General features: G+C 37.7%; 1 protein-coding gene across 3 annotated transcripts in view; it reads left to right on the top strand.

The window, feature by feature from the left end:
- RALGAPA1 (Ral GTPase activating protein catalytic subunit alpha 1) overlaps positions 1 to 16,691 on the top strand; it is a 245,702-nt gene that overhangs the window by 177,823 nt on the left and 51,188 nt on the right. For all 3 annotated transcript variants that reach the window (XM_050954009.1, XM_050954010.1, XM_050954011.1), the window contains 4 exons: positions 5,265 to 6,126; positions 8,117 to 8,188; positions 9,698 to 9,821; positions 11,644 to 11,799. In XM_050954009.1, the coding sequence (XP_050809966.1) occupies positions 5,265 to 6,126; positions 8,117 to 8,188; positions 9,698 to 9,821; positions 11,644 to 11,799 (1,214 nt within the window). The remainder of the gene's footprint in view (positions 1 to 5,264; positions 6,127 to 8,116; positions 8,189 to 9,697; positions 9,822 to 11,643; positions 11,800 to 16,691) is intronic.

Here is a 16,691-nt window from a genome sequence, read left to right as displayed (position 1 = left end):
TCCCATCTACAGTGCAGTTAATCCCTCCTGTATTACTTTCCTTTTCTGGGCACCGTGAAATTGGCTTGCCAGATCTGATATTCCTAGTTCTTGATTTGGCACTCCTCTGTTCCTGCGAATCATGTCCAGTCTTTTCTACCAGAAAGAATGGTGAGTGTTAAATTTGGATTTTGTCTGCACTATTTTTGTCAAATTCTCCCACAGTTGCTGTAGTACTGGTACAATTCCACTGGTATTAACAGTGAGAGTGGCAGTGTAAACCACAAAGGCAGATCTGAGGGCTCATCAGTTGGAAACAAGAGGAGAAAGACTTGGGGGGAGGGGCAGGGGGAAGGTATTAGTAGATCACAAAGAGCCACCAGTCTTATGTGGTCGTGAAAAATTCCAGTCATGCATGTTCAAGAAAGTGAATTCAAACTAGAACATGTGCAGAAAAGGGCTACTAGGTTGATATGGGGAATGAAGAAAGCTTATCTTGCAAGAGGAGACGAAAAGAACTTGGCTTGGTTAGCCTAGCAAAACAGAAGTTGAAAGGGGATATGACTGCTCAATTTAAAGACATTAGGGGTGTAAACACCAAGGAGGGAAAAGAGCTTTTTATGCAAAAGGAGAATGTTGGCACAAGAACAAATGGATATAAACTGGACATAAATAAATTTAGGCTGGAAATTAGAAGTCGGTATCTAACCATAGAAGAGTTTTAAGATGGAGCTTCAGAAGTTTATGATGGAATTATATGATGAAGTTGCGTGTGATAGCAAAGGACTGGACTTTCTGGTCATATGTCCAGTGTTCCTATGTAGATCAGTGAAGTGGGCAGAATGAAGGAAAGAAAAACAGAGTCGAATGGTCTAAGTCAAGGGAAAGAGAAACTGAATGTAAGGGGGAGAAGGAACAGGAGTGTATTCATTAAGGTAGTTTCTTGTCTCTCAGTTTATATAATTTGGTGCTTAAATTATCAAAGCGACAAAGAGTCCTGTGGCACCTTATAGACTAACAGATGTATTGGAGCGTAAGCTTTTGTGAGTGAATGCCCACTTCTACGTCCGAAGTGGGCATTCACCCACAAAAGCTTATGCTCCAATACATCTGTTAGTCTATAAGGTGCCACAGGACTCTTTGTTGCTTTTAGTGATCCAGACTAACGCGGCTACCCCTCTGATTCGTCACTTATCAGAGTAGATCAGTTATTACACACTTGCAGTAAAGATGGTTTGAAGGGCGCTAACTACACGTTGTAGGTGGGCCAGAGCAATATATGCCATGCAAATTTTTGTCAGATATATGCTAAATAGCCATTTGGCATATTCTGCATACTTTTTTTATAATATGTAACTGTTTTTGTTTTGAACATTTTGTTTTGGTAGAGCAGTTCTTAAAATACACATTGATTAAATTTATAATGAACCCTCAGACCCTCCTTCTCTCTTCAGGGAACTTTCTTTTCTATAAAGAGTGGGAACTCTAAGAAAGAAATTCCAAATTTGTTGGGGGGAGGAAGTTAATGGGTTTCCAACAAGTGGCATTCTTAAGAGGCAGTGTGTTAAAAAAAAATAGGACATTGCTCTGGAAGTCAGTAGACCTGGATTTTATTCTTGGTTCTGCCACTGAACTGCTGCATGACCTTGGGTAAGTCACTTCACCTCTCTGTGGTACTCCTGCCACTCTGTCTGTCTTTTCTATTTAAACTGTAAGCTCTTTATGGCACAAGTTACTCTGTGCAGCATGTGTGTGCATAAGTGTGTACAATGTCTAGCACAATGCAACCTTGATCTCATTTGGGACCTTTAGGCAATACCATATAGAAATTACTAATAACCAATTCACAGAGCGGCAATCGCTTGCTTATCTCATTATCAAGCTTTCATTTCTTTTGAAAGCTTTCAGTCGATCTGTTTTTACTCTATGGAGACATGTATACAAACAAGGATGGATTGACCCTTCAGAGATGCATCAGCTAAAGCACTTAAGGGTGACTCAAATTTAAATGCCAACAAATTGGGAATATAAAGTTGCTGTGCTCCTGGGAACCCAAAAGTAGTAGTATAATATTTGTTTGTACAACACCAACTGTGTGCTAGTCACTTAGAGTAAATATCTGCAGCAAAGATGATCCAATAGCAGAGCTTCCTTTACTGGTTATGCTTCTGGGGGAATTCTGCGCCACTCCCCTAGACTTAATGCATAATTAATGAACTGTGCATATTTTTAATATTTTGTGCAGAAAAAAGGTTCTGCTGGAATGTTGCTGCAGTTCTACCTTTTGCCCACCAGAGGGCATTGTGGTGCTAGAACACAGCAGCTGCTCCCAGCCAGCTAGGGAAGAGAGAGAGCCTGCCTTTTTCACAGCCCATGTTGGGCCAGGGCTATGGGGAGATAAACAGCGTGGAGCTGCTGGAGCATCAGACAGGGACTCATAAGGGCTCATGGGGGAGAACAGACTGGCAGGGGCTGAATGGGAGTGGAGGTTCAGGACCACATGGGCAGAGGGGGAAGGAGGTGCAGAGCTACAGGGGGAAGGGGCATGCCTGAGTAGAGGTGGATGGACACATGTAGCCAGGAGTTGCAAGGACACAAGAGGGTGCAGGGGCAGATGTGCCTGACTGAATGGGAGAGGCTAGGGTCTGCATGGGGGAATCTCCCTAACAGTTCCTCCCTGAGTCTCCCCCACCCCCGCAAAAAAACACGTGTTCCATATTTTTCCCATCCTTACCCAGTAACCTTTTATGCTCAGACCCAGGCTCCTTCCCAGCAATTACTTCCCTCTCCTTCCGCTCCTCCATTATCACTGACTCCCCCAAGCCTTTCCACTTCTTCTGAGAGGTGCGGGAAATATGGTTCCATATTGTAGTTTTAATAAATTATTACTCACGGTTCGGTATTAATATGCCTAATAAGGAATCTATTTGTCAAAAAACACTTTCTGAATCTTTTTTGTTGTCTGTATTGTTACAGACATACTTGCTGACAGGTATTTTGAAATAAATGACCAAAAATAATTGAAACTGGTGTGATTATATTGATCAAATATATATAAAAATAAAATATACAGAATTTTGCAGAATTTGAGAATATTGTGCACAGAATTTTTAATTTTTTAGTGCAGAATTCCCCCAGAAGTATGGTTAGTACAATCTTTGATAATTTCACTTTCAGAGTCTCCCATTCATTTCGCCAGAAGACTTGTACAAACTTGCTTGCAAGTCCTTACTACTTTTCAGCAGATGGCACTATAACTTAATTTCCTTGCATGCTTTCCCCATATCTGGGCTTTGAATTCAACTTAACTGATTTGTTTTTAAAGAGTCTCTGTTTTCAACCATGTGAGACACTAAAGAAGCCAGAATATTTTTTCTTGGTCTCATCTACATTGTCGAATCCACTTTAATATGTAATGATACTACATTTTCAGATCATTTTGTAAACATTAACTAGGCACTTGAATTTTGCCTATTTTTTGGCATGCAGTAGAATTTGTTAAATGATTTAAATAGTTAACATCTGGGTGATGCTGTTCAGCTATCCCAAATTGAGACTTTGCTTTTGTAAAGACTTGTGTAAATTAACATTCTCAAATGATTTTTAGATATTTTAAACATTGCTGTATTTATGCTTTCTGTTGCACTCTGAAGACAAAGATATATGTATCAGTAATTACTGTCAACAGTTAGAGCAAAATGCACTCAACACTTTGCTAAATGCATGCATTAAATGTTCACAAAAATTCATTATAGGTTATACATTTTGCCCTTATTTTGCCAAAGCACTCAAGAAACCTTGTGCCTTAAACTGTTTTATGTATATTAAGCAATATTTATTGCTTAGCATAAAAATTACTGTAACATATATAGTATAAAGGAAATGGTTTGGTTTACTCCAATTTATCCCCTAAACTGGACATTGGGTATATTCTCTTAAATTTTGCATGGAAAGAGGAAGAGGCTAGAAAGGAAAGAGGCAGTCCGATAGATTTCTACTAAAAATCCAAGGAAACCCACACTTTCTAGTAATATTTTACCGTCATGTACAGACTACCTAATTCTGAAAATGGGGCCTTGTTTCTTTTCTTCGTCTAAGAGGAGGATCTGCAGGGAGCCCCATTATGACTTGCATATTCAGGACTACTCAGCCCCTTTGGTGCAAGCTGTGGCTGAACAAAGCTCTGCTCTGGCACACACCCTCCACTCCCTGTGCTCTGCTCCCAATATACCCACTCCTTCCATTTACACTATAGAGGGGGCAGAGAGAGAGGAAAGAGGTTAGTAGTACCAGTGGAGAGCTCCCCTGTGCAGAAAGAATTCTCCACCAGTTATCTTCAACTGGTTTAAGGCCACTTTGCACTGTATGAGTATCACAAAGTGGACTTAATGGACCAGAGAATCCAGCGCAGAGTGTGGTTTAAAAAAATAATTCTTAGGCATGCTTGGCTTGTTATAAAAATTATGAAACTTTTGTTACAAATTAATATAATTTCCAGAAGAGTGGAAAATCTTTGGCAAAGAAGAAAGAATAGAAGTCCCATTTTTCTCCAGTACCTTTGGCAAGATGAAACTTAGACAAAATTGACAAGATTAACTTACCTCTTTCCCCTGCTGATTTTCCCAGAAATTTTTCAGATGGAAATTTTTCATATGTGTACATTTTTTTTTCAGTTTCAGTGTAAGATTTTATTTTCTGTTTTGTTACTACTAGAGTTTGCTGTATATAAATAGCCTGGGCTTTGATCAATGTTTTCAAATGATCCACTGTCATTCTTAATTTAACCTGGAGCTGTATACTCCCTTGGGCAATTAGGGTGATTAGATTATTTTTTTGCGCACACTTATAGCTGTGTTTTTCCTCATCAGAGTACTACTGGGGCAAAATATAAAAATCTGTGACTTGGGATGTTGAACTGATTATCATGCAATAGCTTCTAGTTCAGCAGCAACTTAAGATCTATTTTCAATAATTTAAGAATCACTGTTGTATATCTAAGTGGACCCATGCTGTACATAAAAGCTATGGTGAGAAAATGGTCTAACCTCTACAATTATAGAATGTTTATTCTTTCTGTAAGTGTGATTATTTTACTTTTTTCTTCACACTTAGAACTAAAGTTCCTGGAAAGCCATATTTTCCCTAGTTGTTTTAGGTGTGTCCTAGTCTCATAAAGCTCATTCTTTGTTGAAAAATCTAGGCAATAAAAATCCAAAATAAATGTTTAAATCTCCATGTTGCTTCCCAACATTTAAGTTTTAAATACAATGTTCTTTATCTTACAGTGAAAACTCACATGCAACAAGGCTTAATCTCTGTTGCCGCTCGTACTGTGATAACACATCTGGTGAACCACTTAGGCCACTATCCGATGAGTGGAGGCCCTGCTATGCTAACCAGTCAAGTTTGTGAGAACAATGACAATCCTTATAGTGAAAGTCCTGAGCTTTCTCCTGAACTTTTTGAGAGCCCAAACCTCCAGTTCTTTGTGTTAAACAACACTTCTTTAGTCTCTTGTATACAAATCCAAGCAGAAGAGAATATGCCTGGAGGAGGATTGTCTGCTGGACTTGCATCTGCTAATTCAAATGTCAGAATTATAGTGCGTGATCTGTCTGGTAAATACTCATGGGATTCTGCCATTTTGTATGGGCCATCATCTTTATGTGGATTATCAGAACATACTTTTTTGGCACTTTCTGTATTTCAGCAAGAGAAACCAGAAGATGCCCCATCATCTGATCATGTAGAGGATGTATCTGTAAGGGATAGAATTGCACTTCAGGTAAAAAGGAATTTTAGAGAAACTGTGCCAACGTGGGATACAATTAGGGAAGAAGAAGATGCTCTTGATGAACTGTTACATTATTTAGGTGTCACTAGTCCTGAATGCTTACAGAGAGCAGGCGTCTCACTGAACATACCTGCTCCTCAACCTATCTGCATCTCAGAGAAACAGGAAAATGATGTCATCAATGCTATCCTTAAACAACACACAGAAGAGAGAGAATTTGTTGAAAAACACTTCAGTGACTTAAATATGAAGGCTGTGGAACAGGATGAGCCAACTCCACAAAAGCCCCAGTCGGCATTTTACTATTGTAGATTACTTCTCAGTATATTGGGAATGAATTCATGGGATAAAAGGTAAAAAAAAATATATCAACAAAAAACAGCAGCAAAACCCTGTTTTGTAACACAAATTAGTATTGGTTTAAAAGTACAATGTTTGATAACAATTATGTAAGTCTCCTTCATCATTTTATTAATCCTCCTAACTTTAGGCAGTAGAACTGATTAGGCCAAGAATGCCTTTGGCCAACTGACAGCAGAATTTTTGAGATGGGGGAATGGGTATCTACTAAGGAAGAAGATTATTTTATTACTTTCATCCCACCGTGTGGAGAGACTGGGAGAGGAGGGAACAGCCTGCTGATCTTGTTTCTCCCTAAGATCAGTGCGGAAAGGGGGATTGAAGACAGATGACCTCCTTTCCAGCTCAGTGCAGGGATACTGTTGGTGGGAGAACACCCTCTCTCCCTACTCTCCTCTCCTCAGCAACTCCATTAAGAAACCTTAGATTGGTGGAGAAAGACACCCTTGCTGCCTCCTCCTCTGCTCTCCTTCCATGCTTCTGTAGGGATATGGGGAAGACAAGGCACTTGGCCCTACCAGACCCAAGCTCTGGAATAGCAGCAAGTTTGTTGGTGTTGTGTTACTGATAAACACCCTCTTGCCCTACCAGAGGAAAAGGAATGCGTATGTCCTCTCCCTAGAGAAGTGCACAAATGTAAATCTGAAAAGTAGAGGTTTTCTCCTTTCATTTTTTTCAGTCTGCATACTCCTGTATGTTGCAAATAACAATAGGAGGTAAAAAAAATTTTTTTCAGTGAAAAAGAGAGGTACTAGTATTGGCAGTACCGGGTTTTGGTTTTTGTTTTATTTTAAATACAGAATTCGTATCCCAGAATGTAAGGGCCTCTCTAAAATCATATATCTGAGTGTAATGCTGAATTAAAATACTTCCCTACTGTGAAGGGAAAATGGACATTCTGTAGACCTAGAATAAGTCTGGATCAGTAAAATAATATTGCAGTCATATGAGTGAAACATTTTGATCGCAAAGAACTTTGGTTGCAACCCATTTGTTGCCATTCTTAATACTTAATGGGCCTTTAGTTTGCCAAAGCAGCCTGTTTTCCAATAGGTACTGCCCCTAATCTCACTTCAGTATATTTTATGGGTATCTGAAGTAAGTCTAAAAATTGGATAGTGGTTATTTTGCTGTTTCTTAAAAAACAAAAAGCATTACAGATGACAGGGTGGGCTGATGTACTCTGTCTTGCTCTGCAGTTCAGGAATGTAGAGTTCACTTTTTAATGCACTCTCTGGGCTGGTAGATTATGGGGAAACCTGACTTATACTGATAGACTCAATCTGTTTTTACAAAGAGAAGGTTAAGGGTTGACTTGGATATAGTCTATAAGTATCTACACAGGGAACAAATATTTTGTTATGGACTTTTCAATTCAGCAGAGAAAAATATAACACAATCTGATGCTGGTAGTTGAAGCTACACAGATTCTGCACTGGAATTTGGTGTAATTTTTAACTAGTTAACCATTGGAACAATTTTCGAAAGGTCATGAAGGGTCTCTATCACTAACAATTTTTAAATCAAGTTTGGATGGTTTTCTAGAAGATATGCTCTAGGAATTATTTTGGGTAAGTTCTGTGGCTTGTGTTATACAGGAGGTCATGCTAGATGATCACAAATGGTTCCTTCTGGCCTTGGTATCTATGAATCCGTAATGTATCACTAAGCAGCTATCCTCAGGCCTACTACGTAGTAAATGATATGGGATCCAAAGGGAGTCCTGTCCAGTCTTCTGCAGACAACTGAAGTCACAAGGTTGAGAGGGGAAAGTGGGCAAATGTAGAGTTATGCTGAGGACTTTAAGAAGAATGCAGAAGACCTTCTGGCATAAAATTGACAATGAGTATAACTTATTTTTAAAGGAAAATTGAGAAGAAAATTGTAGGTGATTGCATGACTGGAACTGAAATATGTTCTTGTATTGTCCTATGCCCATTACAGGACAGGTAACAAAAATGTTATTAATTTTTCTGTATTTAGAAGGAGCTTTCATCTCCTGAAAAAAAATGAAAAGTTACTTCGAGAACTTAGAAATTTGGACTCAAGACAATGGTAAGTTATCTTTTTAAAAACTGCCTAATTACCTAACTAATTTATTTAATCATTTTATTTTTCAAAGTGAGTTTGTACAACTATTGTTTATACGGAATTGGAGACTAGTTTATGTTCCAATAAGTGATTCATGTTCACTAAATTTTGGAAGCAGTACATGCTAAAACTTAAGTGAAACTAAAATGAAATGAATATTTAATTAATAGTTTATCCTGAAAGAGAATAAACCTCCACTCGCAAAACAAATAATTCATCTGTCAAATACGATTTTTTTTATGTTCCATGAAAATTATGGAAAACGTGCTATAATGCTCAAATGCTGTATTTACATATCTAATAAAAGGGATACATTCTAAAATTCAGTTCCAATAGCTTTGAAACTAATTTTATAGCTGTGGATCAAAGCCGTCGATATTTGAGGAGAAGTGAAAGTGATTAGAGTTGAGGTTCTCATGGAAAGCTAAAGCTATTTCAGGATGAACTAGTGACCAACAAAGGTTTCAGTCACTGTCCACTGCAAGCCACTTTTTCAAGCTTGTAGTTTCTCTTTTAAGATGTTTTATTAGATCTTCTATGAATGGACACCAAAGTAGCATCTGGAGGCATTTAAGTACATTATATGTAGGCTCTCAGTAGTGGATGTTAGAGAAATATCATCTAGTATACAAGTGGCATTGTTGTTGAGATCTCAGTGTTTATTCCCATCATAAGTTAGCTTCAAGATAAGTTTTGGAGATGCATTTAGTTTTTAAAAGATCTTAAATTTTGCTTAGTGCTCTTTTTCTTTATTGGGAGGGTATTTTTGAATATGAAAGACAGAATTAAATGCATTAAAGAATGGGCCAAGGAATTTAACAATTTGCTGGCTACTCTGCATTTTGTCAGTTGTCCTCCAAGATTCATGTGACTGTGTCAACAGCTATAGAATTAGTAATTTCAGAATTAGTAGGACAGTTGTGGAAAACTTTAAGTTGCTCAACTCTATATCCACCAATCAGCAGTCCATGGACACAAGAAATTACCTTGCTACTTGAGGATATTAAATTCATCTTCCTGAGACACATTTATCATTCACAAGGATTATCACTATTAATGGTAATGAGGGGTCTTCTTTATAATGTAAAATAATGCCCAAACCATAGGTTTTGCTTATTCATTGTCTTCAGCTGTAGATCTCTTACTCAACTTTCTGAATACATTATTATACCATTTGTTGCTGCTAATTTCAGCTGATGTCCCACTATGCTGAATTGATCCTTCACACATGAAAGTTCCTATTAGCAAACTGTAAAAGAGAAGGCAAAGGAATAAAAAAGAGGATTAGAACATGAAAAGATAGATGGTCAAAGAACAGAAAGAAAGACTTATTTTAATTGTACTGTACTTTCATTGCTTTTTTGATTCTGAAAGCTATGATCTGCATACAGTTTGCATTTTCTGTCTGTGTGTTAAGACCTGAAAGTGAACTATTACTCAGTGACAATCCAATGACAATCCTATGTTTTACAGCCGAGAGACACACAAGATTGCAGTATTTTATGTTGCTGAGGGACAAGAAGATAAACATTCCATCCTCACTAACACTGGAGGAAGCCAAGCCTATGAGGATTTTGTAGCAGGCCTTGGTTGGGAGGTATCTGTTTTAAGTTTTATTTATATCTTCAGAGTTTTGTGTTAGATTGTCGAAAACAAATATAAAATGGGAGGCTGATTGTTTTTCTCTCTACTCTTCCATCTCTATTATTCCTTATTACCGCTCACAATTACCAAAACATCTTATCCTGAAAATAGGACACTAAGAGAAATTCTGGTTATACTTATGTCAGTGATGCTATGTAGATGAACTGTTGAGACAGCAAAGCTTTACTGGCTTTGAAAGGTGAACCTGTGTAAGCTTCTACATAATCAGAGGCTGTTCAACAGTGTGCAATAAGCCACCCTGTCCCTGACTTCTATACACTAACTAGACTATATCTGTGTTGTTGTGTAGGCCTGAAAGGTGTTAAATCCATTTAAGGTTCTGCACATTGCTCAGATTTGGGAGTTGGAGGAATAATGGCATGCTGCTTCTCTCATCCTCTTCTCCCTGCCTAGTAGAGAGCGAGACAGACACACACACACCCCTATCTCTTTCACCAAAAAGCATTAGTTAAATATAGTTCTCTTCTATTGACTCTCCCCTGGTCCAAATTCTCTTTGCTACACTAATCATCATCCCTTTCTGGCTGCTCAAGACAGACCCCCACTACCATCAATAAGAGGACGCTTTAGGTACAGACCTGTCCCACAGAAGTGCAGGAATCATCACTGCTTCTGGCTGTCTTGGAAGTGCTACCTGAAATTAATATTTAATAATTTGCTTAATGATCAATAAACGGTAGTAGCTTAAATGAATAAAGCTTGCTTTTTCAATTTATACGTTAATTCCAAAGCAATACATCAGCTCCTGACTAGAGCTGTGAAAAAGCTTTGAGCAAAGCTGGCAAATTTTGGCTTGCCTAGTGACTTTCCACACACATTCTAAATGTAGGGAATTTTTCTTCTTGTCAGAAAGCATCCATTTTCACTTTGTGAGAATGGAAAATTGTGAAATTCAAAGACATAACTGAAAATTTGCAAATATGATGGTAAGTCTTAAATTTGATGGAAACAGACTTTTTACAATTAAAGAAGTTTTGTAAATCTGATAAAGTATTATTATGTGTTTCAGTTCTGCAGCAACGTTTTTACTAAGTTAAATCAAACCGATTCAAACGTATTTAATCTCTCACTAGGCAATAATGTATTTGCTATTATATCAACAAAAAAATCCAGAATTTCATGCCAAGAGACTAAAACATTTAATATGCTGTTAAGGAATGTAATCCCAATTTTAAAAGGCATTTAATTTAGATTTATAATGCGAAGAGAAATAACCCACTGCAAAAGGATTACTTCTGACTTTCCTCCTCAGTGTTCAGTAATGGGAAAAAATATGGGACAGCACTATCTTAATATGTGATGGGGCCAGCAGAACTATAGCAGTTGCCCTTCCTTCCTGTTGGAAAGCCAGAATAATCATCATGGTTCTTTATGTGGTAGTGCCCCATGTATTCTGAGGAGAAGAAAAGCAACTGCTAGTACTGGCTCTCAGGAGAGTGTCAAGATGCCACTGTTTCCGCTCTTGCTTTTTTCCCTTTAACCTTTACTTCCCACCAGTCTCTGAGATTGTTGTTATACCCTCTTGTGCCAATAAATATAGATGTTCCCTCACTGCAATTAGTTTCTTTTCTAATTAAATCCTTCTAATTAGCGAGCCTCTGCTCCTTTAGATAAACTTAATAGTACAAAAGGATCAGCATCAGAACAAAATTGTGGGTTTTTAAAATGTATATGATGAAAAGGCTTTCTCTGAAAAGTATTTTACCACCAGATATTACTTTTTTCCCCTAATGTTACATGGGCTTTGGTCTTAGGTGAATCTCACAAACCATTGTGGTTTTATGGGAGGATTGCAAAAAAACAAAAGCACTGGATTGACCACTCCATATTTTGCTACCTCTACAGTGGAAGTAATGTTTCATGTGTCAACAAGAATGCCTTCTGATTCAGATGACTCTTTAACAAAAAAGGTAGGTGGTTTTGAATACAGCATTTCCCTTAGGTAACAATATATCAAGGGATTTTTAGGAAATCATTGCTTAAAAATAATTAGTAGTTTTTTCTAAAAATAATGCAATGCTTGTTCCTCTAACAGTTTATATATTATTGAAGCTGGTTGGGGCGGGTGAACTATAGTGTTAAATTACTTTCTACCAACCAATTATTTTGCCACAGATGAGTTTTGTCACATTTGTACATCTTATTGCTGCTGAGGTCACAAGAATGGTGATGTAAGGAGAGGAAAAGGAACAGAGTTAATAATCTGTATGGAAGAAAAAGCTTCAAATCTGAATGACGTGTTCTGGTGCTTTGAGACTTCTGGATGTGAACTGTTAACGTCTTGAAATAGCTGATGAATACATGGTCCAAAGATGACAGCTGCAAGACTTGCAGAATAACTGAAACAAAATATGTTCATAGAACATTTGCCTTTAAAAGAAAATCAATGTTAGGAACTTGACAACATTTAGTGAATTTAGTTGTATTGCTTTGGTGATGACACAAATGTTCAGCAGAAGTCTGCTCTCTTATATCCACCTTAAGGGAAAAATGGCTTTCTGTATTGGTATTTTTTCTTTAGAATTTAATAAATTCCATATTAGTGATGATAAGTTGAGGCCTCGAACATGTGTCCTATTACAAATGAACAATTGGCTATCATTAGACTGTCCCCCCATACTCTGTACATATATCTTCAGATGTGCTAATCCATTCAGTAGACACATTAATGAGCACTAGTTGAAGTGTAATATTGGAGGAAGTGAGGCTGGTTGACCTCAGCATGGAGTTTAATACTTGTAATTAAATTAGATCGTCGACAGTAAAGAGAGAAATAGCCATGCCTCTGGCAAACTTCAATTATTAATGACTTTTTTGTTTTTTGTTCAACTTGAAGAAAATAATTTATATCTTTATTATAATTATTGTTATAAACTGACTTTTAATTCTAAAAGTGGCATTATACATTTTTTTAAACTATTAATATTTTTCTTGCATGCCTAAGATGGGTACTTCCTACTCTACTCTTTTATTTCATAAAGTGCAGTCAGTGTATTATTTAGGTTTCTAAACAAATTATTAAAGTATCTTAACAGTAAAAATAACAACTTTTTAATAAGAGTATAACTGAAGTAACAATGATTCCTTTCTCTGCCCTTTTGAAGAAACCACTGTACTTTGCATACAGAAATATGTATCAATAACCGTTCTGGATTAGAGTGATTAAAAAGCAATGTGGGGAAAACCCATAATGAAAATTGTTTCCACTATTCGTTAAATAACTAAAAAAACAACAAAACCAACAACATGTTATAGGTTTTAGCAGAAAGTGCAGCCTGAATCCTATATATGTTTTCAAGAGAATTCAATCCTTTCCACATAGCTAATACCTTTAGCCACATTTCAAAGCTGGTCCAGTCCTTTGGTGATGTAATTTTTAAAAAAGTACAAGTCAGTCACCATTTTCACATTAGTTAGTTTGATATTCTTTCCTAAACCCCATTTCTTTCTGCTTTCACCCATAATCACGTTTTTCAATGATTTAGACTATTCTGAGAGGCAGTATGGTCTTAATGAATAGGGTACTACACTGTGAGTCAGGAGACCTGGATTCCATTCCTAACTCAGCCACTGACCTATTGTGTAACTTTGATCTTGTCACTTTACCTCTCCATGCTTCTATTTCCCCTCCCATCTTCTGTCTGTCTATTTAGATTTTAAACTCTTCAGAATAGAGAATGTCTCATGTGTTTTGTACAGTGCCCAACACAATGGGCCTCTGATTCCAGTTGGAAACTTTATAACCTATATGTACACTTCTGCAGTAAACACAGTAGTAATCACAAATATTATTCCTTATTATTAAGATGTTCTAGATACAGTGTGCAGCATGTGACCTTTCACAACAGACAGGGGCGGCTCCAGCCACCAGCACAGCAAGCGCATGCCTGAGGCAGCAAGCCGTGGAGGGCAGGCTGCCAGTCGCGGTGAGGGCGGTAGTCAGGGAGCCTTCAGTGGCGTTTCTGCAGGAGCTCCACCAGTCCCGTGGTTTCAGCAGCAATTCAGCAGCGGGTGCGACGAAGGCACGGGACTGGTGGACCTCCCGTTGAAACGCTGCCGAAGGCTCCCTGACTGCTGTGCTTAGGGGTGGCTCTAGGGATTTTGCCGCCCCAAGCACAGCAGGCAGGCTGCCTACCGCAGGCAAGCCACGGAAGGCAGCCTGCCTGCAGCCCTCGTGGCACTGGCAGAGCGCCCCCCCCCTCGGCTTGCCGCCCCCAGCATGCACTTGGCGTGCTGGGGCCTGGAGCCGCCCCTGGCTGTGCTTGGGGTGGCAAAAAACATACAGCCGCTCCTAACAACGGAAGATGATTTTTATTCTACATTTATATAACTTGTTGCTACTGAAGTCACAGAAATGGTGATATACGGGGATGAAACGAAGGGAGATGAAAAAGGGTATGTCTACACTGGAAAAAAGCGAAAACCCTGCTGCAACATGTCTCAGAGCCCTGGTCAGTCGACTCAGGCTTGCACTACAGGGCTAAACATACAAGTGTAGACCTTTCTGCACAATCTGAGACCCATCTCTGTCGCTGGGTTTCAGAGCCCAAACTCCAGTCTGACCAGGGATGTCTATGCTGTTACTGAGCCCAAGTCAGTTAACCCAGGCTATGGGGTTTTTTTGTTGTTGTTTTTACAGCATAGACATACTCTAATTGTGTGGAAGGAAAGCTTGGATCTTGAACTATCACTGAGGATTTTGAATGTGTTTAGCCATGTTTTTAAGTGTTATTTATTGTACTTTGGTTGGCTGAAGAATTGTTGCTGGTTTCTATATTGTAATGTGCCTAGAGGTAGATGATAGGTTCATCTTATAAATGGAAATTAAATTTAATTAAAATAAAACTTCTTCCTGCCAGCCCAACCACTGCAGCATCAAGATTCTAGTGCTTCAGATGCCAGGCCAATTTAAAACTTATTTTCTATCAATCTTTCTGAATAGTAAATAAAATTTTAAGTATCTTGGATATCTTAGAAGCACTGGAGTCAAGAGATAACAGAGAGCAGAAAAGAAGATGAATTGAAAAGGAAGAGGAGAGTGTTTTTGAGTTCTGAGAAGGATAAATTTTAATCCCATCATCTTTGAATTTTTCTAAGTGAAAGGATATGTCAAAATAGAAAATATTATTTTAAATACGGTTACAAAGTAACATTATAATGGAAGTGTCAAAATTAAGATAGAAATCTAAAATCTCACAAGTCACAATGGAAGTGATATCTCAGATTCGCCCATGCAGCTTACCCCCTGTCTAGCTACTGCTAGCACTTTGAGGAAATTTGGAGTGGGAGGGTGTGAAAGTGTCTTAATTAATATATTATACATATGGTGTTAAAACAAGAGGTTATTTTCTAATTATTAGCCTATTAATCCGGCTGAAACTTTTGGTCACTATATAAATGACTCAAGCTTAGTTTGACATTCTCAAAGCCCTTCAAAAGAATTATAGACCTATAATTCATAGCTAATTGTTTTGCTTTGATTTTAATACAAACTGGGTGTTCAAAGGCATAAGGCCATAAAGCATAGCCATTAGTGCAATATTAGTATTTTTATAAAATTGCAATTAATCGCATCCATTATTTTACAGGAGTAAAAAAATTGTGTTAAAACAACATTTTATGAAGAACTTAACCAAATGTTTGAAGGTACCTTAGATAGATGCTGAATACATGTAACTTTGCCAAAAGTAGCTGCAATAAGAAGCAGCTTCCTAAATTTTTCTGCTGTGTTGTGTTTCTGCTGTACTTCTCTAGCGAACTTTATTTTTTAAGTAAAGACAATAACGTTTTAAGACTAGCTTTCATTATAAAAGGAAATAGGTTTTTTTTTTCTCTTTCCTTCTTTAGATAAGTGGGTACTAGAAATTACAAATAATTTTGGCAAGAGTTCAAGGGTTAATGCAAGAGATAAATAAAAGGAATTTTCTGTAAATTGAGCCCTGCATTATTTCAGTTGTCTTGCCTTTCCAAACCTAACTCATTTAATTTTAAAAAGTAAATACTTAAATTTTTCCTGACAGTGTGCTTTGCTTTTTCTATCGTTTATTACTTCAATTATACTTGGTATCACTTAGAACAATCTGCCATTTGGAAATCTCAGTGTAGCCTGCAGCTTAGTATTAAGTCTGGCTGGTATTGTAACATGTACAGCATATGACACTAATGTATCAAAATTAGATTTGATCGTCCCTCCTGGTTATATTTATTTCACATTTCTTTTGTATTCAGTTAACATAAACATATTAGGAAAGCTGACACATGGTGATGGCTGTATAGTAAGAATATTTTAAAGTATTTTGATTTAAAATTGCAGATAACTTAGCTTTTCCAAATTGTTGAGTGTATTTACTTATTTTTACCAATGGAGAAGAGGTTCAAAGCATATGCTGTAGCTGAAATGGATAAATTATCTTTCTATTGTTTAATAATTTGTATATGGTCATGCCTTTAATCCCCAACTCAGATTGGGGATCCATTATGCTAGCCACTGTTCATGCACATAAGAAGAGACGGTCTCAGTTCTGAAGAGCTTATGATCTAAATGGACAAGACAAAGCATGGGGGAGGGAAGCATTATTACCCCAATTTTCAAGTGGGGAACTGAGGCACAAAGGGCCACATCCTCATCTAGTGTAAATTGTCATAACTCCATTGACTTCAACTATGACAATTTTATAAACATAATCTTTGAGTGATTGTCCACATGGATTCCACTCTTGGTGCATTTGCATCCCAGGCACAGAAGATTGGATTCTTTTAAATAGCTGTGTCTGTTGGGCCCACATATGCACCTTGGGCACCC

Source organism: Gopherus flavomarginatus, chromosome 5, assembly GCF_025201925.1.
Source record: "Gopherus flavomarginatus isolate rGopFla2 chromosome 5, rGopFla2.mat.asm, whole genome shotgun sequence".
Lineage (NCBI taxonomy): Eukaryota > Metazoa > Chordata > Testudines > Testudinidae > Gopherus > Gopherus flavomarginatus.
Note: the sequence above shows the minus strand (reverse complement) of the source record. Positions and strands in the feature narration are given on the sequence as shown.